Source organism: Cygnus atratus, chromosome 1 (assembly GCF_013377495.2).
Source record: "Cygnus atratus isolate AKBS03 ecotype Queensland, Australia chromosome 1, CAtr_DNAZoo_HiC_assembly, whole genome shotgun sequence".
Lineage (NCBI taxonomy): Eukaryota > Metazoa > Chordata > Aves > Anseriformes > Anatidae > Cygnus > Cygnus atratus.
The window spans coordinates 127,102,134-127,127,653 of NC_066362.1; the positions used below are offsets into that span (position 1 = coordinate 127,102,134).

General features: G+C 37.7%; 2 protein-coding genes across 3 annotated transcripts in view; both read right to left on the bottom strand.

The window, feature by feature from the left end:
- BEND2 (BEN domain containing 2) overlaps positions 1 to 25,520 on the bottom strand; it is a 446,678-nt gene that overhangs the window by 82,083 nt on the left and 339,075 nt on the right. The gene's annotated exons all lie outside the window — the stretch shown is intronic.
- The window catches only part of CDKL5 (cyclin dependent kinase like 5), a 130,899-nt gene that overhangs the window by 45,036 nt on the left and 60,343 nt on the right, over positions 1 to 25,520 (bottom strand). For both annotated transcript variants that reach the window (XM_035542238.2, XM_035542237.2), the window contains exons 4-7: positions 9,783 to 9,828; positions 6,503 to 6,639; positions 3,408 to 3,528; positions 2,150 to 2,209 (exon numbers count right to left, since the gene is read on the bottom strand). In XM_035542238.2, the coding sequence (XP_035398131.1) occupies positions 2,150 to 2,209; positions 3,408 to 3,528; positions 6,503 to 6,639; positions 9,783 to 9,828 (364 nt within the window). The remainder of the gene's footprint in view (positions 1 to 2,149; positions 2,210 to 3,407; positions 3,529 to 6,502; positions 6,640 to 9,782; positions 9,829 to 25,520) is intronic.

Below are 25,520 nucleotides of genomic sequence, written 5' to 3' on the forward strand. Positions count from 1 at the left end.
TTTTTTTTTTTTTCTACTCAAAGTGTTTTGTCCACTGGGCTATTCCAGAACACCCAATTACTGCAATGTCTGCGTTGGGATTGATGCACAGACCTTTTACTTGCATTTGTTGCTGTCACATGAGGAATGTGGCACTGTACTTGACAAGTAGTTGTGTTCCAAGAAATGAAGTTAGGTAGGCAGTTAACATATGTTAAATCATGTTATAGGGCACATTCTTATATCCCAATCTGTACATGTGCAAGAAACTCTCTTGTGGTTAATATCTCTGACGGATTATTTTTACAGTAATAACTTAAGCTACTAACAGGAACGTCAATTAGCAACATGGCTAAAAAATTAAAATTGATCCCAAATTGTAAGTATTGCTTGGAATTTGAAATTGACTCCAAAAGTATAAGCAAATTCAGACTAATCCATGTGAACAATAACAACAGAAGTTCTTCCAATTTTCTTCCTCAAGGCTCTGCTGAGCACCAGAAGGACTTCTGGGTTGCATTTCTTTTCCAACAGCAGAAGGAGAATCTGCCTCAAGGGTATGACATGAGCAAGCCTATGGACAATGCAGAACATCTCCACTGACAGAACTCTCATTTTCTCTATCTGGTGAGAAAACTGCTGTCCAAAACATGATTGTACAGCTTGTTTGGCTTTCTACTTTCCTTCAGTGCAAAGCACAAAGGCTGCTGACACACGTTCTGGTGCACAAAGAGCGCTTAGCTGATGGCACTGGTAGAGCTGATGGCCAGCTCTAGTGGTGAACCTCGCTCTCTGGAGGACAAAGATGGAGGGAGGACAGGAGCACCACCACGGGCTGCTCCTGCTGACGACACCGTTAGTCCTGACTGGAGCACACACTGGTCAAGAGGCAGGCGCTGTCTGCTGACTGTTTGCGGAGTTGTGTGTGAGGCAGCAAATGGGTCCCCGACCCACCCAGAGCTGAAGCCTGGGGGGCAACGGGCACACTGCTGGCCCCTGCCGCCCACCACAGCACCGGCAGCCCTGGGGGACTCTAAGGGCCTAAGCTGTCAGGAGAGGGTGGCCGCATAGGGGCAGGCAGTAGGTCCCTGGCCAGAAAGAGGGCCAAGGCACCGCAGGCACTGCCAACAGCACCACTGCGTGCTGTCAGATGCCCTCAGTTCAAAGAACTCACATGGACCAAATATTCTAAAGCTTTTCCTGGAACACTTGCTGGTGCTGAACGCTTAGGCAAAAATACCCTTAGGATTGAAAGAAATAATCAGCACTGCAAAAGACAAATGCTTTTTCTGTGTTCCTAAAAACCTACTGCAATTTATTTATTTTTTTTCAGTGGTTCCTCTTTTCATTCAAAATTGCAGAGGTTTGAAATGACAGCTTTCAAAGTGCTCTCATGAAAAGTACCCTTGGGTAGCAGCATGGAATTGAATTTTATTTCACCAAGCCAAACTGTAAGCTTTTTAGAGGGAACAATATTTTATTCTGTGTTTATGTAGCATTTAGAATAAAAATAGAGATTGTTGGAACAGCGTATATGCCACCCTGCTGTCTTCTGGGGATTACTCACATGGGCAAAGTTTGTCTTGTACTTGGGTGCTGATTCTTCAAAGACTTAAAGCTGACATTAAACAGGTATTGATAAGTCAGGAAATATGAAAGTTAACAGTGCCTGTACCACTCTGACTCTATCCTTCAGCCATTAATCATATGTTGATATATGATTCTTTGATTAATACAAGTATAAAAACTGATCTGTAACTATACACCTAACAGGCCATGAAAGCCAATGGTTTAAAAAGTATATAAAAATATATTTTGCCTTTAAAAAACAAGAACCATCTTTTCTTTTAATATGCAGGCCAGATGAATCTATAGCTTTGCTAGCCTTCTAATCAGTTTATCATCTGTGCTGTTCTTTCTTGAGTGCCCGTACTAGTGCTAGTAAAAACCCTATCAAATACAGGCAGAGACAACTGCAGAATTTCCACTGATACGGTAACAGTGTTTCCAAAGTATGCAAATTAAGCCCATAGATCTTTCAAATTTAAGTAACAGCCACAAATCTGAGTAAGTAATGACCACTAGAAGGGTTTTAAATAGTAAGGCAAAAAAATCCACTGCAAGAGATTTTCCTTAAAAAGGTAAGAAGAAATCTCTCTATTGAACTTACCAAAGTCACACAACTTCAGAACATCATTGTGACTTATTAAGAGATTCTCTGGTTTGATATCTAGAGCATCAGATAACAAAGAAAAAAAGAAAAGACAGCTGTTAATTTCTCCTAATTTTGAACTTTGCCAACAATATTATTTAATAATAATGTATTTTGAGATATTCTTGCAATTATAAACAAAGCATTACAAGCTAAAGCAATTCTATCTGTGAACATGCTGAAATAACTTTCTGACGTGAAGTCTCTTAAAGTGTTTCCCAACAAAACACTGGAAGGTAAAAGCTGCTTACAGATATTCCTGGAGAGCAAAATATCATGTAGAATATTGCATATTGTGAAATAGTACCAAAAATGTCATTGAATTACCCGGTTAATCAGTAAGCTGTTGTGTGTCGTGCTCAACATTTTCAGTTATGATACCGTTATTGAGCACTTCTTACCATTTCTTTAGAAAAAGTGTGTTCTCTAGTTTTAAGGCTGTTCCTTATTCCTATCTACATATTGTAGTATCTGTGTATGTTATACTTGTTCAAACTGTATTTTACAAAATATTTCAGACTTTTGCCTACATTTTGATCTGTCTCAAATACAAGAGTTTTTTGAGAACTCTTTGCATGAGTTGTTATGAGATTGTATGAGAACTGTAATTTGTTGGAAACATTAATTAGAAAGAAAAGTTCTTCTTTCAAAGCCACAAAGCAAAACACGAATTAAATAAACTACGTAAAGCTAGACATTGTCACACATCAAAATATGGACTGCAAGTGCTTGAAGTTTAGGAGAGAAAGTAAATATATATATAGCCTAAGTCATAGGAGCTGGGAGGAACTGCCTTAAGCAGAAGTAAAGCACAGGGGACTAAGCTTTAAGTTCTGGGTTAATTTTCTACTACTATTCTATTATCAGATTCAGAAGTGAAATGACTGAGTGCCAGGAAATGTTTAAAAATTCCTTTTCCTTTGGCAATGTTTGTACTTCAGTTTTACTTCATTGTGCATTTAATATAACCTTTACTCATACACCAAAGATACTGGACAGCAAGCTTTTATGTAGATGAACTTAGTTTTAAAGCAATATGAAGTCAGGTGGCAGGCTTAAGACTCAGCCAAATTCAGAGATTTTCTCTCTGTTGTTGACATAAAGCAATTGCTTATGTTTATGTTAAATGCATATTACTTCAACCTATAATCTCTTTCTTGGTACAACGTAAATTTCAATCAGGGGCTTATTTCCACGTGGAGAGCTACACACTTACCTCTATGAACAATATCATTCTTATGACACCAATGAATTGCTTTAATTAGCTGGTAGATATAGCTTTTCACTTTTTCTGGTGGAACTCCATTTGGCATTTCTTCTAGCAATTCAAGCATATTCTAAATGTTTAAAAGACATTATGTCGAAAAGTTATATTGTAGTAGCTAGAACACAACTCATTTTCAGCCTTCTGAAAACAACATACACCACTGACTCTGACTATGAAAAAAATAATAGTTTAACACTCAGGGAGTGTATTCTAATGATAAGCATAGATAAGCTGTTTTCATTCTAGAGAAAGCATTTGTGAAGACAATAAACCTTAAAGGTGAACCACGAATGTACCACAAGTCTTTAAAAAGCTGTCATCAAACCAATTATCCTAAAGCTTCTAAATAGTCATTTACATACAGAAAGTTGCTTAAATAGAAATACCAAGTCGCTGTGGCTGTATGAAAAATTAGTAAAACAGAGCATTTTCTAAATATCCTACTACACTTTAACATACTTTTTTTTTTTAAATTAATAAGCTAGTTCTATGGCTTTCACATAGCAGAACTATGATTAATCACAAACCATGTCTGTATGTGAATGGGCAGATAAAAGCAACCTAAAGCAACACAATATCGCTAATGCGAATGAGATAACACAAAAATGCCTCACAGGGGCATAAACAGTAACCTATAAAATATCCTATAGTTATTTATCAGCTATATTGACCCTAGACATCTTTGCACTACAGTAACTATGCCCATATTAACTATTTCACAGATATACCAATGCAAAATTAAACTGTTTATAATAGTAAGTTTCCTCTTTGAAAAATGACATTCAGATTTCCATTATATTAGCAAATGTCTCCAATTTTGTACAATTAGACATACAATGGAATTTGTACTCTAAATCTTAGTTGAATGAATAATGGGCATCAGCACCCCACTTGAGGACAGAATAGACTATTATTTAATGAAAACTGAAATGGAAATAAGCATTTTGGCTACATTACACAACTCATTTTATTATGAATTTGAGCATTTGTACAGATTTTTCAATTAAAATAAGTTTACCTTAACTTTGATAAACATTTTCTTTAGCTGTATAAGAAAATGTGAGGTTTCCCTTGTAATATATTTTAATAAACACAAATAGAAAACAAGTGGGAGACTTTATTAATATTTGAAAACATTTCTGAATTTTACAGTCTGTGAAAAAATATTGAAACTTATGTGCTGAGTGCAACACTTCAGAGCTCAGAAAAGGAATTTTCTGTTAAGGAGCCATATTAATTTGTCAGATTCTTGTCCACACAGAGGTCTATAGCTCTGGACAAGTTATGTCAAAATGTCAGTGTTACAAGTATGAATGAAAACAGTAACATCAACACTGCAAGACATAATCCTGTATGAAGACATTAACTAAGGGTAATGGATAAAGAAGATTACACTAAATGTGAATTTAAGTAATCTGGATTTGAGTATTGCAGTGCTAAGATTCCCTAAAGAACACATGCTGTTCATCACCAGTTAAAACAAATATTAGCGTATTGTACCATGTTTTATTTAATTCCTTCTACTCTTTCTCACTTGAAAATACAGAAATCATCCTGGTCTTTAGATTGGTGTTATAGACATCTATAAGAACCAGTGGAAACTACTCAACACATCTGAAAACGTGAAACAGTCATGGAAAGTGAAGTTTAACTGGAAGTAAAGATGGTCATTCGTATAGAAACAATTTTAGAACAAAAATGGCATTAGACACATAATGTCTATCTTTAATGTTTTTTGAAATATGCTCTTGTTAGAGAAATTAAATGTCTTTTATTGATGCTGGTCTTCCAACCCACTACTAGGGTGAGCTTAGCTAATTCAACTATAATAAAAAATTAAATATATGTTCTGCTTGGTGTGTGATCAAAGACATTACACAAATCTAGAACAATCACAAGGAATATGGGTGAAAAAAGTCAAGCTTCAGACATTACAGCTAAGATCCACCACATTAGGAGCTGCTAACCTGGTGAAAAACAAAAATGACTTCTGCCAAGCCGTGGCCTAAAATAGGTCACCTCACATTATGCAATGAAGTTATACCACATAGTAAATTGTAAACTGAGGTAGACGAGACAGTATTTAGGGAGGGGCACCTTTACACAGGAGAGAACTGACTGAAAAGGACTAGCACCTAGCTGTACTGCAACATCACATTGGCAGGGACTGGTAGGAAATTTTCATTAAATGAAAATTTCAATCAAGGGAACAGTATCTCATGAAAGCTACATATATATATATATATATATATATATATATATATATTTAAGCTTGCATTTAGTTTTACTGTATCCAAATACCATCTGATTATTTCCATGAAGAAATGCTAAATGGTTGGGATACAGAGGTAAGGTCTACCGTCATCGCAGAGGTTGCAAAAAATAATGGAGAACCAATCTCTTCTAGGTTGTTTCTCCCTAGAAACAGGGCAGGATGTTTGGCAATAGTAGGCCAATCTAAGAAAGTTTTGGAATTGTTTCAAATGAGGTCAGGATTGGAAATAATGACAGTGATCTTTGCCAAATACCTCTAAGCAACTGTTGATAGTGGACTTGATGGAGAAACATACAAACAAAAATCCTATTTTTATCAGGCAGGGATCGAGAAAGCTGCAACAGATTCTAAGGTCAAAAATCTATGATCTTGTTCTGAAAGAATATGTCAAAAATTCATTACACACATAACATATGGTAGCTAATCTACTTTACAATTAAAAATGAAGTATTTGGATGGAAAATTTTCTTCAAATTACATGTATTCCAGTGTACAAAATTTGAACATGTTTGTTCATGTATGGAAGAACTGTTTTTTTTTTTTTTTTTTAAAAAAAAAGACCAACACATGATGTAAAAACAATAATAAAGTTATCAGTGCCATTTTTATCACAGTAAAGGTGAATACAATTCAGATTGTATTACAGCTTTTCTGCTGTTCCTCTTCATAGATTATAATGGTTTCATTTTTAAATGTGTAAATAATTTTAAAGACTTTTCCATTAAGCTGATGATTTAAGTGTGGCAAGGATAGTATAAACTCAACTCACTTTTTCCACATATTCAAATACTAGGTATAATTTTCCTCTTCTTCTGAAGGCTTCCTTCAGCTCCACTATGTTCTCCTGTTTCAAAGTGCGAAGCATTTTAAGCTCTCGTAAAGTGGTTTCTTTGACTTCTTCATTTTCTAGAGTGCAGAAGTAAAAGTGACAGAGTAAAAATTATTAAAAAAATCAGTAAGAAGTGTTATCAATCTTTATGTTGAATCCCTGATTAAAATCTCTGTTTCTGGATACTACAGAGAAAAAGGCTTATTTTCCACTGTGGGCTCTCTCTGCTGCCTGGCTGGTTTCTGCACTGGAAGAGAGGTAGCTGATGGCTCTGCTCTCATTAGGTAACCTTCACAGTCTTCCCTTCATTATCATCGTGGCTTCCAGTGGCAGGAAAGATGCTTCATAAGAAGCAATAATTTGCATTTTTATTTTTTCATTATGAAGACCACTAATCTACTTCCAAAAATATGCATGTATCTGTACAGACATCCTCCACCTCACATATAATTATTGCATGCACAAAACACTGACAGTTACGTTCTCACCAGAAACACTAGAATGCAAACATTTTCGGTTTTTGAACAACAAAGATCTATTTGATTCTAAAGTAATTTTATTCTCAAAAAAACATGACAAATTAAGGCAGAAGCACAGATTGATAAATCCTTTAAGTTTCCACATAAGGCTTTTAAATGAAATTCAGAAAAGCAGATCAATGTAGTGGCCACAGAGGGCAGAAAAGCAAATACTGATTAAATGAAGCCTTGAATCTGTGATTCTAAGTCAAGGTACTCAACTATCGTTTTGACAGTTTAGTTGTCTGAAAGTTGTTTAAAAAAAACAACAGTGTTTTACTAAAGCTTTGTAGAGTGCTTATTGACGAATAAGCACTTTACTGAGTTTAGTGACTCTGAACTGGCTGGGTTCCAGAGGATAGTACCAATGAACCATCAAATAAAATGAAGTATATTAGAATCTATTAATTCAGCGAATTTGCCCATGCACATGTAGAAGACAGATTCTTAATCTCTTAGTACTGTTATCCACAACAGAGGAATATTTAATGGTATATGACTGCATGAAATCAAAACTAAATCCCACTGGCAGGTCATGTACCACAAAGACACAGAAATAAGAGAAAAGGAGGAGAAACTGCTTTTCCAAGCAAGCAAAAAGCAAAAACAGGTCTGTAGCAGAGAGAAAAAAGCACAGGTCGTGTGAATGCACACAATCATCATCAGAAGACAGAAAAAAATTCAAGAATAGCATGAGAAGAGAGGAAAATATTATCACCACAAATGTTTTGATTAAAAATATATATAATTTAAACCCATCTAAATCATTTCATTTTGAAACTGAGTGCTCAGTGTTGGCTTGCGTCAGCCCGATTACATAATTTCTTCTAAAACTAGACACACTCTTTCCAGCTCATTTAGCATGCACATGTCAAACAGCAAAAATTCAGTGAAACAAAGATGGCAATAGAAACAATTACAGTACATTCAGATTTGTAATGAACCACCATATTAAAAAGACAGATGTGAAATGGCCTGAATCAAATCTATCAAAAGAACTTCTGTCGTATTTCCAGAAACTTGTAAACAACTAGCTACAACTCTGAAAAGCAGTCATCAGTCATGTAAACTGATATTACGTAATTCTCATGGAAAGACAAAACTAATGGCAAGGATGCATTTTTTGTTTTTGTTTTTTTGGTGTACTGTCTAACATCATAATCCTGCTTGGGGCTTAATACTGAGATTCATTGTCTTTGATGTGTACTCAACAGTTGACACGAAGTACAAAATGTGATTCTGAAGTAATCTCATGACCTGGTCAAGATGGCCACCACAATTAAATGATCTACATTCTTTAACGGGGATTTAAAACCGATTTCTGAATAGCAGAAGATTCATCAGCTACACCCTTCAAGCATCTGGCAAAATTACCCACACTGTGAGAGTTTGTACTGCAGGAAATGACAGATACAAATCTGAATTTGCTGTGTCTAACTGACTTTGAAAATTACAGTCCTTGTAACCAACCACACCTCCATGGCCATCCACAATTCCATAACAATACCAAAAAATGGAAGTTTGCTAAAATAAAATGGCTGCTATTTCTTTAAACTACATTATTAGACTGTTGAGCTTTCAGCTAAAGCCTTGGTGCACGGCTGATTATAGCTACATCACCTGTGACTGGGATTACTCCTTTTATTACTTCACACTCAGCTTCTCCTTCTGTTTGTGCTAGGCCATGAGGGATTAGGGCTAACTTTTGATGTGTGCAAGGTAGACAGCTGCTCTCAGCAGCTGATCACCAGTTTTGCCTATGACAGCATACTGGGCTTCACCGTTGTGAACATGTGCAGGCCAAAAAGCCAGCCTTGTTTTGTGCAGATCTCTGGTTTTACTAGTCCTGGGTGAGGAACAGGTGTGTGCAGCACTGGCAGTAATGCCCATGTGTCCTCCCTTCTGCCATCCACTTTGCCAGCAACAGTAAGCCTTGCAGGAGTCAGCTCTTTCTCCTTCTCAGCAAACTCAGCAACACTGCAGAGTACACAGAGGCCGCTGTGAAAGGGGACAAGGAGCAAGTTCCCCCATGGAGAATGAAGAGGAGAGCAGAGCAGAACTGCTGCCTCCTCACCCAGCTCCCATGGGCCCCTTAGAGCTCCCCAGCTCCTCCATGCACCACAGTGCTTCTAAGTCACCTCTCCATCTCCTCTGCTTATCCCTTCAAGTCCCCCTAATGTTTAAGATCCCCTCCCTGAATGAGGGTTGATAAAGTTCAAAGACTCCACAAGCCAGTGCTACAAGGCAAGTTTTCGCCATTTTCTGATCACCCCTACTCTCCAAGGTCATACTGCTACTGATTTTCTGATCACCCCTACTCTCTACAGGTCATACTGCCAGGTGTAGCACCACAATCTGAGCAATATTAAGACAGATGCACCAAAGAAAGATAGAAAGAAAGAAAGATAGTTAGAATCAAAGAATGGTTTGGGTTGGAAGGGACCTTAAAGACCATCTAATTGCAACCCCCTGCTTTTGGCAGGGACACCTCCCACCAGATCAGGTTGCTCAAAGTTCTCTAGTTTGAGTGTATAATACAGTCCCATGGCAGGTATAAAGGATCAAGTGCCTTGAATAGTCACGGAGCTAATAAGTCATGATCATTTTAAATCATGTCTTGCTATATTAGACTTCTTATTTGAACTGGAGAGAGATTAACAGGGTATTATTGACATGAAAGATTACACAGCAGAATAGGTTACCTTCACTGTCTTTGAATTTCTTGATTGCCACAATTTCATGTGTCTCCTGTAAAGCAAAAGTGAACAAAGTGAAATGAGCAAGATTTGTTATATTTTTTTTTCCTGTTGGTTTCATCCTGCTCCCCAAGCATCAGAGGAAAAAAGAATAAAAAAGCATCCAGAGAAATTTGACAATGCCAACCAAAATGATTAAAAACTCAGTAAATATCTCAGCGATCAGGCTAAATGCAATACAAAAATGCATGTACGCAGACATCACAATTAGGTACCCCAGCATGAAAAATAAAGTCAAATATCCAAAATTAATCTTTAAATACCTTGTACCAGATATCAATTACATTTTCAGTGGTTCTTCCTGGGATTCTTGCTGCTTAATTATTCTGAAAGTCAAACAATCTTTTATCTGACCAAAGTATGAGTGTGTGTGCTTGTCCTTGTGAACCGAAATGAAAATAATATATGAGGACATGACTAAGGCTTACAACGAGACCTGAAGTAACCTGAATCCAATATAAGGATGCCAAAAGCTTTTGGGTTCCAAATTTCATGTATCTGCAGAGAATGTGATTTTGGGAAGATAAATTCTCCATACTTTGAAAAAAAAAATATTGTCCTCTAGTAATTCTCTGTTCTCACCAAACGTTATCATCATAGGTCACATTTTTCTCTTCAACAGGGACACTTCTCTTCTCATGTGAACATGACTGCATCTGGCCAAATGATTACTGCATCTGGCCAAATGATTACATCTGTTCATATGATGGTGCAGCACCCAAATTTTAAGTAAGATGATGGGGAAGAAGCTTTAAGGCCACAGCATATGGGGATGTGAGCAGGTAGGCAGTAGGCTACCAGAGTTACTTGAGAAGCTAGATCTACCTTACACACCTTTTCCAAACTTCACAGTTTTCAAAAATATAACAATATCCCACTATTAAAAGCATACAGAGGCTGTATTGGAGAACAGCAATGAAAAAGTTAAGCCCTTCTAGAACATCTGATGACATGTGCATAACTGGTTAGTGAACAACACAAACATCTATTCCATTTTTAACTTCAAATTGTCGCAACATATGAACCTGTAAAACACCTGATGCCATTTAAAATAAAAACACCTGGAAAGACTATTGTAGATACTGAACAGAGTCTCTAGATGAAAATCAATAGTACTGCAAATTTAAATAAACAAACAAAAACCCCAAAACAGTAAGGTTCCATATTCATATTTTAGCTGATGGTCGGAAAGTATTAAAAAATAGAGTAAACTTTACCAGGCAGAGAACTCTGTGGTTTGTCCCAAACAAACATAAGGTTATAATATGTATGCATAATTTGCACGTTGAGAAAATGATCCTTTGACCATCACTCGTAACATCTATCAGAAAAACTGGGAAGTACTGTGTTGTGTATTGATTTAAGTGACCAAACTACATGTACTTCACATTGAAGAAGGTTAGTTCAGCAGATGCTACTAGCTCTTAGAGAAGACATGCATTGCTCTTTTGCTACCAAAATCTCTTTCATACACGCTGGTCTAATCCGAAGGCCATTACAGAAATTCAGCTGAGATACTACAAAGGTCCAAGAACTACACATCGCTCAACCAACTTACAGAACAGAAAAGAAATGGACGTCAGAACTGAGGCAGTAATATGCATTTCAGGTTTGGAATGATTCTGAAAGGCTTGTCTATAGCTTTTACGTCAAATGCTGTTCCCATACATTTTTGCTTCAGGAAGCTTACAAACCAAATCGTCTAAACTAAACTGAATGGACTATTGTAACTACAAAGTTACAGTATTGTTATATTTATTAACTCCAACTATAATAATAACAGTAGTAGTTAGGAGCACTATGAAAGAACACTGCTAAGAGGGTGAGCGTATTTAACTCATTTGAATTCTGGTATCTAACGTTAGGTACTTTGGCTAATTAAGCCTCTGAAAGGCTGTTCAGAAAAGGAGCACTGTAATTGCCCTCAAAAGACTCTACTGACTGTAAGATGTTTAGACAGTGTGCATACACCACCTTGCAGATGAGCTGAATTCATCCACTACCATTGTATTGCTATTTCACTTGAAGGAAAATAAAAATTTGTAGATGTTTTGGCAGCCATTAAAATGCTGTATTTTCATTCTCAAAGTAATGGCTAAGTCAACTGAAAGAAATGTAGGAATTAGAAGTTGTTGCCTCACACAGACAATAGTTCTGCACCATTCAAAAAAATATAGTCCATGTGGTTCTGTGCCACTATTCTGCTGACCCTGACATATATAGTGAATATGATTACTTTGGACACATTAGCAACATATTTGGAAAAAAAGTCATCCAGATAGTTCAAAATACTAAAATGTTGAAGAAATTTTCATTTGAAAAGCCTTAACAATTGTATTATTCCATACAACTAATTAATATTGTCATAATGAAGTAATCAAGAATTTATATATAACATTAATTCCTTTTGCATTGGATTTCCTGTAAATTAAATATCCTATCTTAAAAAACAACCAGAAAAAAAAAGAGTATTACATTTAAGTAACTTGAAGTGAAATAAGAACAAAATGAGACTAGATAATAGGCACTTTGAGGAGCTACACTAGTAACATCCTGTTCCTTCTTAAGCTGGGACATTCTTGTCTAGGATTCTTGGAGAACCCATCATATCTAAATGGTATTCTCTAGGAATCAGTTACTGATGAAGCAGTCATGACAAAGTTAAAATGGACCATCTGATTACTGTACATTGTTGTTGTTGTTTTTGTTTTTAATGTGATGCACCTGCTTGTCAAAACTTCTTTTACGTCCCCAAGACTTGAAACGCCTCCAAAATAGCAGGGTTTGGGAGTACTGTCAGGCAGAACAGAGAATTGAAGCTCAGTGCAGGTTTCCCATTTCCTGGTTGAGTGCTCTAAACCAATTAAATAATTTATATGAGGTAATATAAACAATAGTAGCTCCTCACTGATCAGTTTAAACTAATTTCCAAAGGAAGAATGCATCTGAAACATCCTGTTTGCCTGTTTCTCCATTTACCATCACCACAAGTAATTCTGAACTGGACGTCAAATTTCAACAGAATTTTACAGAGAAATTCAGGTTTTAAAAAGACAGTTTCAAAAATTGTGAGCTTTGTCAGCTACACATGCAATATCCCTCCTGGGGGGAGGAAAGCAGTAAGAACTCAATCTCCATACATTGTATGATACTGCATATAAGCAACATATGTAGACTATGCAACAAACTAATGCATAGTTGTTGATCCACAATTGTACATATTGTCACTTACACAAACTAAGAATGAGATTGAAAAAACATAATACGTTTTGTATATGGAACGATTCTGCAGGTATATAGTATGGTGGTAAGAATATGCTTACTGGATTAGGAGACACATGATGGAGCTGTCAAATGGTACAGGCCCTACGTGAAGTTTCAAGCAAGTGACAGACACTAGCGACAAAGCAAACAGATGCCACATTGCTAACCCCTGAGAAGACCAACAGAATCAGGCATATAGAGAAAAGCAGAACTTTGAGCAATGAGGGAATTCAACTGTGAAAACTCAGGCTTCTGTAGGAATCTGATCTTTACAGATCAAACTAATACTTTGGAAATTAACCCTTTACATTGGAAATCTCATCTCTTTTATGGATATGGCTCTCTGCTCCTCAAAAATATGCCAAGTTGCAATTCTCCAAAGGAAAACTGTAATTCTCTAAAAATACCTTTTTTGCTTTTCAAAAGTGTTTTTTTTCCCCCTTTTTTCAAGGCTTTTTTGAAGCACGGACAGAAGAGTGCAGTTAATACAACATTCAGCCTGCTTGTGCATACCCTCCTTAGACAATAGCTCAGTATCCAGCTCTTGGCATGGAAAATTCTCATATTCAGTCAACGTACTGTCTAGGTAGAAAAACTTACTCACTGATTCAATGTTTGAGACTTCAATGAATGTCCAGGAAAGGGGGAAAAAAAAAAAAAAAACCAGCCAAATGCATTCCACAGCCAATGCCTTTTCTGAACAAAGTAGTACCAGTTTTCTTTAACTTGCATAAGCATGATAATGTTCAACATTTAAGTGCTTAGGATAGAACTTTCAATAATCTTGATTTCAGTGAAAACCACAGCATACTAAATAATCACCAGAGAGGCAAACAGAAGCCCATCATACGAGAGAATAATGTGTTTATTTTTTTAAAGAGTTGCTTAAAATGAAGCTTCAAAAAACCAGCAAAATCATTTTTTCAAGTTATTCTCCAAACCAGTACACAAAATATTAGCATCTTAATCAGTACTGATTGATTTATCATAAATGTCACATTTGTCATTACATTTTTAAGCTTTTGCCAAGCTACCCATAATGCAAGCTTTGAGATGTAACAGGCACCACTGACTGCACCTAAATTAGGTCCTGAGGACAGCTTCCAGACACTGCTCTGACTCCATTTGCATTCTGCCTTAAAACACTGCTACCTCTAGACAGTACTATCAGAGCAGAAGACAGCATCATGTCTTCTCGAGACTTCTAATATCAGGTGCTGGCAATTTTGCAGATATTACTTTTAAAATCTTGGTGACTATCTTAGAATATTCTTTGTAAATTAAAGAGACGTGCAAAATAATAAATTCAATTTCTTTTTTCAACAACAACAAAAAAAAAGGCACTTTTAAGTACAATGACAGTGCTATGTATTCTTGGATACCTAAAAGACTTTGGGAATTTCTCTTGAAAAGTGTTTCTCAGTTTTTATCTTACATTTCTCACTTGAAAAAATGTGATTCTCCTATTTTTCAGTTTAAAAAGCAACCAGAAAAAAAAAAAGTTTATCTATGAAATATCACTCTTAGCATTGAAGGACTTTCAGGAAATTACTTCCTAATCCAAAAAGTCTTTTTTTTTTTTTTTTTTTTTCTTTTTTAAGGAAGAAACAGATCCCCTGGTAAATAATGAAGAACAGTACGTCTGAGCTTTCAGAATGCCTTTACTTACTGGAAAATTGATTAGAATTTCTCCAACACGTACATGTGAGAGTTTACTTGAAAAGAAGCATCTAGAATGAATCAGCACAAATCCATTTTACGTCTCATGAAAGCGAAGTGTTATTCGCTAACCATCTAAGTGCAGGAGAAGGCTTTTAATAAAACAAGGATTTATATACTTAACATGGCCATTTTAAAGAAGATGGCCACACCATCCCCCAGATAAAGAAGAACAAGATGAGGAGCCGGGAACGCTTAAACCAGTTTGGACCCACTAGAAAATTTCGAAGTAGGACCAGGTATAAAAGCTCAGCTATTCTACTGAGGGAGGAAGCATAAAAAGAAAGGCTGAAACCTTTAGGTAGCGGTTTGTCAGCAAACTTTAAGTGTGTACAACGATGGAAAGAGACTTTTAAATGCAAGCAGATTGAAACAGTTTCTTTTGATTTCTTTATCTATGTTTTTCATAAGCACTTAAAACAACTGTGTTGTCAGTTTGAACGAGTAAATGCCATGAGTAAACGCCTGCATTGCACTTAAGAGAATCATGAACTGCCATCATTTTTCACCCAAGCGTAAGAGGAATGTGTACGCCGAAGGAGCGGCCCCCCTGTATCCACAGGCTCACACAGTGGGGCCTGCAGGGAGAGCTGGCACCAGCAGGCTGGAGGGGGATGAAGGGGCCCACCTCTGGTGGGGGCAGAGGCTCTCTAGAGCGCAGCACGGCCATAGGCCCGCAGGGAGGTGGGGCTGGAAGGCACCTTCATCCATCCCCAACATCCCCATCCCTAGAGACATTTCAAATACGCTTGATATACTCCAAATATCCTCAGAATCCACCCCGGTGGGATCACGAGCAGCCTGCTGTAGCTGACTCTGCTTTGAGCACTTAGTAGGAGGCACACCTGAATCCTGAGCCAGGCGCATTACAACGTACACATTTGATATTCTTCAACAACTTGAAAGCTACCAATTCATGCTTTTTTCCCCCCTCTGCTTCCCACCAAGTTACAAAGACTAATCTCAGGCTTGCAGCCTAGTCCCTCCAGCTTTCATCTAAGATCAGGAGAGGTGCACAGAGAGCAGGACTAAAGACATGGTGCAGAAACGACGGGCCCCCCTTCCCCAGACTCCAAGGGAAGCCTGGGGGGCCGAGCGCTCTCTCGACTGATGTCAGCCCTGTGCAAATTCTCCCTGCGTTCTTGTTCTGCATTATGCTGAATGCTGGGTTTTCATAACCAGCGGGAATTAGCAGTTTCTTGAACCTGAGGTTATCATGTTAAAATTTAAGCAGTCCTACAGCCCTCAAATATTACCCTGAAAAGAACATTGAAGGAAGTGTTTTCTGCTAACTACTATGCTGATGATAGTGGTTAGCACTGAAACTCTTATTCTTCCAAATGGTTTTCATATTTATTCACATTTCTCCAAGCAAGAAAATAAGTATGTATTCCCAAAGAATCTGTACAACAGTATAATGAAAAGGATCTGGAAGAAAAAAGCAGCTTTTAAATACTATAAATGCAGCTATTTTTTCTTTTCATGGTAAACTTTGCAGTAGTTTTTGTTTCAAAATAATCTGGGCTTCATTTTGTCCTACTGTAGCACTACAGAAGCACTAATCCCTATAATTTTACAATTTGACAGCATTGTTTAATCCCAACCGTAGATGTAAAACAGAACCCAAATTCAGTAAGTAGTTGTAAAGTTTCTCTGATACTGAAAAATCAGTAGTCATTTAAGTTTCAAATCCCAATCTTCTTCCAGTTCTACTTGATTTTTTTTCCTGATAAGTCTGGAAATTGTGAAAAAAATGGGTAATAAAAATAAAGCTATTTATAAATAGCATAACACTGCATTGGGTAACTACAAGTGTATTTAATTACTTTTTATAACGTCATCTTAATACTTGATGACGTAGGAGAAAAAAAACAACAGGAAAACAAGCTGTACTCTCCTTACGGTTTTCTTTATGCTGCCATACACGCAGAGACCAGCAGGATGGATGTAATTACACTATTTTCTTAATTCTTTGTTTTTAGTACTGTGCCTAACCTTTCTTGAGCACCTGATAACTCAAGAGTAGGTAAACTTATTGGAAAGTTTTTTGAAACAAACATCAATATTGAAGTCTTATCTGACTCTTTAGTTTTATTTTTTCAACTTTGAGCATCAAAACAGTGTGATTGGCTAAACTTCTGAGGTTTACTTAGCACAGTTCAAGCTTTAATTCTGAGATCTTTACTTGTGCAAGTGATACAGCCTATTTTCTTCTGCCAAACATTTTTTATCTGGCACTTTCACATTTTAAGTATTTGGCCAGACATTAAGGCTATTCTTATCAACAGTTGGACAGGCATTTTTCTTTTAACCTGTAAAAAATACACCTACTGTGAACCAAGACAGACTTGTCAAGCAGGTTTCTTAGGCTGAAACTGTTCAGGCAGAATCCAGTTTCAGATTAAGACATCTGAATTCAGATATGTGCATGCGAGCTAGGTGTACAAACTTCTACTAGAATCAGCAGAGCTGAACAGTCACTCCAGACAAGATCCTGTAACCCTAAACATAAGCATTTAAGATTTCCTAGGTATCTGGGTATACCTTTCATCTCCCCTAGTAGCACGAATTGAACTCTTTATTCCTTGATGAGATATCCATTTGCTACAGCGGGAGTTAGACACTTGTACTGGTGCACACATGCATACCTGAATTTCTGTCTTAATCATGTCAAGTTTCCACATCTACTACCTGTGGGAGCATACAAAAAGAAAATGAAGTCCCATATTCATCTTAAGTATGCACGGTGTCCTGGTTGTGGCTGGTAGCCAGCTTTTTTCAAAGTAGCTGGTATGGTGCTATGTTTTGGATTTGTAATGCACGTAGTGGTGATAACACACCAATGTTTTAGCTGCTGCGGAGCAGTGCTTACACTAAGCCAAGGATGTTTCAGCTTCTCACACTGCCTTGCAAGCAAGCAGGCTGGGATGCAAAAGAAGCTGGGAGGGGACACAGCCAGGACAGCTGACCCAAACTTGCCAAAGGGATGTCCCATAGCACAGGGTGTCATGCTCAGCTATAGAACTGGGAGGAGTTGTCTAGGGGTGAGCTGCAATTACTTGGGGACTGGCTAGGCATCATTTGGCTGGTGGTGAGCAATTGTGTTGGCACCACTTTTTTCTCCACCCCCCCCCCCCTTCTTTCCCATTAAACTGTCTTTATCACAACCCACGAGTTCTCACATTTTACATTTTTCAATTCCCTCCCCTCATCCTACTGGGGAGGGAGGGAGCAGACTGCTCGGTGGTGTTTAGCTGCCTGCTGGGTTAAACCACACTGTGAAATGCATGGAAATTGCATTTGGATTTTCTAGTCATGAGTAAAATCAGTTGGAATACTGTTAAAATAATAATTAAAATAAAGTTTCTCCTTTCATCAGACACCTCTCTCAAACCGCACAGCCTTTCAAAGAATCAAGAGATGCCCTGCTGCAAGGACTCAGCACCTTCAGATGCTGCCCATCTGGCCCCACGAAACTGTATGGTTTATCTCAAGTAATTCCTGACTCAGTCCTCACCCACTGCTGATAATTCATCTCCTTCCTCAACCCTTTTACTAAGCATAGAGGCAAAGTTGGCACCAAGCACCTCAGACTTACCTGGGTCTGCTGTCACTGAATTGCCAGCCCCACTTCGTAATGGGGCCATACTTTCCTTGCTCTGCCAACATAGCAACCGATGTTCTTCTTGCTGCCCTTGCAGATCCCAGCTTCAGCTGAGCTCTGGCTTTCCCGACACCACCCAGATGCACCAATCAATGTTGCTAAATTCCTCCTTTTCAGCCTATTCTTGGTTCCACCTCCTGTATACTTTTTTTTTTCCCCTCTACTGGAGCTCCGTCATGAACTCCCTGCTTAGCCAAGTCAGCCTTCTGATCAGTCTACCTATTTTCCTAAGCACCAGGATGGACTGTTCTTATGCTCAGAGGATGTTGTTAAAGGACTGCCAGCTTTCCCTTGCCTTTTAAGCTGCCTTCCACAAGCTCCCCACCTACCAGTTTCTTGCATACTCTGTTCAAGGTCTGTACTCTGTTACCTTCTGCCTCGCTTCACTCATGAGGTTGAGTTCCACTATCTCGTGGTCATTACAGAAAATTATAATACCCTGGCTGGCTCATTCCAGCACCTACATCAAGGCATCATCAAACACCCTCCAAAACTTTCTTGGACCACTTATATCCCACCATGTTGTCCTCCCAGTAGATGCCAGAGAAGTTAAAAGTTCCCCCCATGAAAACCAGGGTCTGTGATTCAGAAACTACCTCAAGCTGCTTAAAAAAGGCTTTGCCAACTTCTTTGCACCCATCAAGTGGTCTATACCAAAGTCCCAATATAATGTCACACTATCTGGTCTCTCCTCTAATTCTCACCCACAAGTGCTCAACCACATTGTCATCCCTATCCAGAAAAGACCTCCATACAGGCACGGAGGTGGTTTTTTTTGTTCATTTGTTGGTGGTTTTTTTTTTTTTTTTTTTTTAAATATACCTCTTGTGTTGTTCCCTAGGAAAGGGATGATAAATTTGAGCGAGAAATGCCACCTATATTTCTAGCCTCAGTTCTTTGACTACTTCTTTCTCTATACAACTATAGTGTGTGTGTTTTTTTTTTTTTTCCCTAAGAATACTGTGGCATTTAGAAAAAGCTATCTTTTTGCTCTCTTTCCCTGCCCCAACAAATCATGAGACACATTTGCTGACAACACTATGCTCTTATCAAAGCCAAGTTCTAGGGCAGTCTTATAACAGAGCAAGTTCTATAGGTGCAAATTGGTACTATACTCTTGTCCTGATTTTTTAATTAGTTTTAATAACATAATAAAGTAGGATTATTTTTCCTGATATTTCATTGATCATTCCTCCTCACTTCTGACTCTCTCTATGAGCCTGATGGATGTTACCAATAAATCCAAAATCAATGTTCTTTCCTATTTCCCTTTTAATTTAGCTAATTTTATTTTTTTAAATTTCCAGTCTACATACTGAAATCAGTTTAAACGGACATCTTCATTTCTTCTCAAAGTGTTTACACTCAAGTTTGTACAGAAAGAAAGGCTTTTCTTCTCCAGGATCAGCCAGACTGCACATTCTTTGGCCAATAAGGGAGAAATTCTTGTCTCTTAACAATATTGCCATTTTGCTCTGCCAAGCGTTTAAAACTGCATTCCTTTGAGAGAGTCTCTTCTTTACAGAACAGTATCTAGGATTCAAATTCAATCCAAATTTCTTAAAAAAGGACAGCAGGCAAGATTCATACCTCAAACTTGTTACGCGTTCTGGTTTTACTGATCACTGTTGCAGAGGCTGGAGGAACCGCAGAGCTGCCTCTGAACAAGGTGTATGGTAATTTAAATGTACATGAGGAAATAAAGGAGTCTGCATCCAAGGAAGACTTCTGTCACTACTAAATATATGAGGAAAAAACTGCAGTTACTCAAACTTCTTCATAAAAATAGCATTTCAACCTCTGTGCTGCACATCTAAGATTCCAATTTTGGAGCTTAATTGAGAAAAGAAGTTTGTGGATTCACTTCAGGCTGTTTCTGCAGAGTCCAAGGACTTATCTCTATATTTTTCTTTTTTTATCTCAAAAAGGAAAAGAGAAGTTTAAACATCACACCAGCTCCAGGAACATTTAAAAAGTTTTTGTTTTGTTTGTTTAAAATCTATTCTTACAAAGGTTACCCCCTACCAGTAAGACTATCTAACACACATCTCTTAGATGTCGCACACACATACACACGTACACTTTTGAGCCAGGAAAAAAGGTATCATGCAGACATGTTCACTGTGAAAGGTTGCCCAAATATGACAAAAGAATAACACTTGGCAAAAGGGGAAGGTCTCACCATCTTTATTATGTCTGTCTTGGTTTCAGCTGAGATAATTGTCTTCTTAGTAGCGGCTGGTATGGTGCTGTGCTTTGGATTTAGGATGAGAATAATGCTGATAACAGACTGATGTTTTAGCTGTTGCAGAGCAGAGCTTACTGTAAGGCAAGTACTTTTCAGCTTCTTGTGCTGCCCTGCCAGCAAGGAGGCTGGGGTTGCACCAGGAGCTGGGAGGGGACACATCCAGGACAGCTGACCCCAATGACTGAAGGGATATCCCAAACCATATGGTGTCATGCTTGCTCAGCAATAAAACTGGGGGGGTTGGCCAGGCTGCTGCTCAGGGACAGACTGGGCATCAGTTGGCAGGTGGTGAGCAATTGCATTGTGCACCACTTGTTTTGTATATATAATTTTCCTCTCTTTTTCTGTCCTATTAAACTGTCTTTCTCATCCCATGAGTTTTACCTTTTTTCCTATTCTCTCCCCACTAGGGATAAGTGAAGAAATGGCTCAGTGCTTAGCTGCCTGCTGTGGTTAAACCACAACATCCCCAAATGTGGAAATAACAGGTGGAGAGAGGAGGGTAAAAGAAAATGCAGAATGAAGATCTGACAGCCAGGGAATACAGCAACTAAATAGTCTAGGAAGAGCAGGCAGAAAAATGCAGACTGAAAACAGATTAGAAGACAGAACTGAGAAAAGGAAATGGGACTCAGAAATTAGTATAAAAATAAGATAATAAATCTGTGAACATCTACAATGTTACTGGAATCCACCTTTACTGAAAGCAAAGGAATGGTGAGAATTCAGAAATAGCTACAAACCCACTGAAACCACAGATGAGTCTCATTCCACAGAGTCCTGATATGTGCAAAGGATGAAGGCAACAGGCTACCAGCTACACCATATCAAATACTAGAAGCTGACAGCTGTGTGACAATTGCGTGGGTATCCATATGGTGTTCTATGATGAATTTTGTATTTGAGAAGTCTGGAAAATTATGTGCAAAAAAGTTTATCACAGCATATATAAGCAAGGCAGTATTTGAGGGGAAAAGGTAACGTTCTTTTATTAGAACTACTGGTATACACGCAAAAGAAACTGAAGCCCTTCTTCAGGTCCAAAATAGAAAACGCAATCTCCAAAGCTAAATTTAAACGGAGAACAAGTATGCTCTGTGTTTAAAAAGACCCAATACATCTACAGCAAACCTCAAACATTTCCAAAGTACAGTCTATCTTGCTAAGAGTTATGTACCCAATATGTGCTATCAAGGCTTTCCCCACAGCTAGTGAAAGCACGGGAAGGAGAGAAGATTCGGCCAAAAGGTTTCCAATTTTACCCAGATGGTATGAATTGCTTTTTGGGGGTTGGAGTCTCAATTTACATAACTGATCTCCCTCGTTTATGTAAGACCTACGCACTGAAACAGTGGGTGAGATTAATTCCACCCAAGCTACTTGACTTTGCAACCCTTCTGTCTCTGGATGCTTTATTTTTTCCACACATGTTCAAACACACATATTTTTACAGTACATTTAGAAATAAAGTGATTAACCTCAGATATATTACCTCCTCTGTATCAGGAGTCTTTGGGTTTCACTGCTACACACCACAGACCACTGGATTGTATTTACGATACACAAGCTAGAAATACAAATAAAGTATTCCCAACTGTGCTACCGAAGTAAGAACATCTCCATTGCCAATGCAACCATACAGCATCAATTCTCACATCCCACAAGGCAATCTGGCACAGCTAGCAGCAAGACCAGAATTTCTGAAGCTCACCCATCATCTTTAACTTGCATATTGGACAATACAGCACACGTTCTCCAATGAGTATATGCATAAAGCTATAAATATCTCCTCTAGAAGCTTTCTATTTCCTTTTCCCAGTGTAATAGAAGGTATTACCTGAGATCAATAAAGCTTTAAATAACAGGCAAAGGCAGCCCCATTGGAAGCAACTACTTTTCTTACATTACGATTCCAGGAGGATGTTACAGGTTAAGACCCTTGAATAAGACTTCAAAGATTTATGTGAAAGGTTGTCATAAAAAAAAAATGGGATTCAGAATGTATGTTACATATTGATGTCCTAGAGCTGTATTTCTCTGAATGCCAAGGCACTGTAAGATTGATCTAAATGGACACGGAAGAACAAGTAACAGTTGGAGAAACTTTGGAAACTTTTACTCCCCATGGAATTCAAACCTTTCACTTTGTAAAATTACTTGTTAATATTTAAAAACAATACTGTTACTTCATATCTGACTAGGGAGAAACAGAACATTTAAGATTATTAAAAAAAAAAAGCTAACTAAAGCTGTACAAATAAGCTTGAAGCTGCACTGCATTAGGCTAAGCTAGTTGTAGATATATATGACAAAGCTTCTTCAGATAAAGGTTGCCTTCTGTCCTTTCTAAACTGATGTAGCAGCAATCATTCTGCTGATGTAGAGCATGAACAACAGCTCTAACAGTAGTTTCTTGACTGGTGTTCATGCTTGTATTACCTCTGACTTGGTTTCATCACAACACAATTCCAGATGTCTGATTTTTAGTTTCTATTTTTTAAAACTACGTTACATTATAAGATTAAATATCCAAAGCTCTGGGTATAAGTATTATATAAGAATGTTATCAAGCAAATCCATTAATTACTTTAGAACCAATTAAAATCATCAAAACCAAAAAAGCCTCTTCACATAGATTTCATTCAGGTAGTATGGCGTGAATAGACAGCTATTGCCATCTCCTCAAAAAAGAAAAAGCTCTTGCAAACTTGTTAACTGGTAACCTACCCTATACCAAAAATCAAGAGGGGAAAAAAAAAAAAAATCCAACCGCAAAAGATCCATGGACCTAATTATTCCTCTACATTTGCCTTTACAGATTTATTATATGCAAGATCATATCCCAGTCAATCTCAGAAGAAGGCATTCTCTCTCATTGAAAAATTCTGGATCTTATTGTTTACTGTAGAAACAGAGCTATCAAAGAATTTAAATAATTCAAAATTATACACGTACCTCATTTTCACTTTTTCTTCTAGCTCAGAACTGCTAAAAAAAATGCCTTCCTTCAAACAAACATGTTTAGGGAAAAAGCACATGATGCTCTGGCAGTGAGGGTAATTTTTCAGCACTTTCCTGAAACATGACCTTAGGATGTAGACACGAGTGATATTTGAGAAAATATAATCAGAAAACTTCAGTTGTGAAGTATTTTCTTCATATTTTGAGTTGACACTTGTATGCTCTTGCTGAAAACTTCAATAAAACAGAATCATTGTCATTTGTACTTCATACTGAGGCACAAGCATCCACCTCTGCTCACCCTCATGAGAATAAAAAAGGATCAGCATTAACTGTGTGCTAACTAGTGCATGTAAAATTCTGCTGAGGCATCAGAAGGAATGGGCTAGCATTGGTTTCCAAAACAGAGCAGAAGAAACCTCTTGACGTAGCTCATTAACTAAAAAATGTGCACGTGTGCTTACATACGCACTTCTGTATGGCTCTGTACATGTACACCTGTGAAATCAAAGGGATGTTGGTTAAGCAACAAAAGAATCTTCAAGCAATATAAATGGAAAAACTGTCAATTTCACTGACATCTGTGATGAACAGAATGTAAGAAATACTATAGACAGGCTGGTCTCCCTTGATTTGCTTCTCTGATACTGAATTCACCTGGGAGATCTGGTCATCTGAGGAACCTGCATGAAGGATATGGAGGAGGAAAGGGCTACATCCCAGAATTTCTGAACAGAAAGATGCCCAAGATTTTTTTTATTATTATTATTTATTTATTTTTAAGTCTGCTAGTGTTTGCGGAACAGATTTTGTTTGGCCTCCCTTAAGCCTTCCTAAAAGTCACTGGTGAAGTTCCTGCTGATTCTTCTTAGCTCCCTACTTAGTTTGGATTCCTCCTCGCTACAGCAACATAGCATTGGAAGCATGAAAGACTTACAGAGATAGAGCAGGTTCAGAACCCAGGCTGCAATTCCACCAGATACTATCTTGTATACATTCCTTAACATCATTCTTAGCTAGCTGATGCTTTGAGGGGGAAAAAAAAAAAAAAAAAAAAAAAAGGTACACAACACCCAGATGAATTTTTAACACAGTCACAGGAAATTTGATCCTGTAGAAGTAGCTAGTCAGTTTTACTCCACAGATGGCATTGCCTGCAACATATTTCTGTGCATAAACATGGCACTACTCCTTCTCTGTTGGAAATGTTAATTGATTTCAAGAAGATAGCTTTCCTCCTGGTCAAGATGTATACTGTCAGAAAAGGAGGTAGGTGTATAACCAGTCAACCAAGTTCTTTTTTGATCCTATAGAATTTCATCTTTCTACATCTCTGCACGTGATTACAATTATGACACCTACTCCTGTTATACTTGAAAACCTTGCAATCAAAAAAAAAGTCTCTTTACAAAGGGAAAATTATGACAGTAACCTTGTGCTACCAAAGTTTAAGAAAACAGCTTTACAACGAATTTTCAGTACACTGGAATTGGTGACAACGTTCTGTTATTAGGTATGTATGAAATAATATGCTTTATAATGCATCTTAATGTTATAAAGACCATCTGTGGACTGGAAAATTACTAGATAAGACAGCACTAAAACAAAGCTTTCTCTCTCAAAGCATTTTATGATCATAGAATCATAGAATATCCCGAGTTGGAAGGGACCCACAATGATTGGAGTGCAACTCCTGCTATGATCAACTGATACTTAGTTGGTCAATAAAGCAACACAAGGCTATGCTGAGAACTGGAAACAGAACACAAAACTTTTCAGAGAACAAACATTCATGCACTTTGTTTCTGCTGCAGACATGCAGCAGATC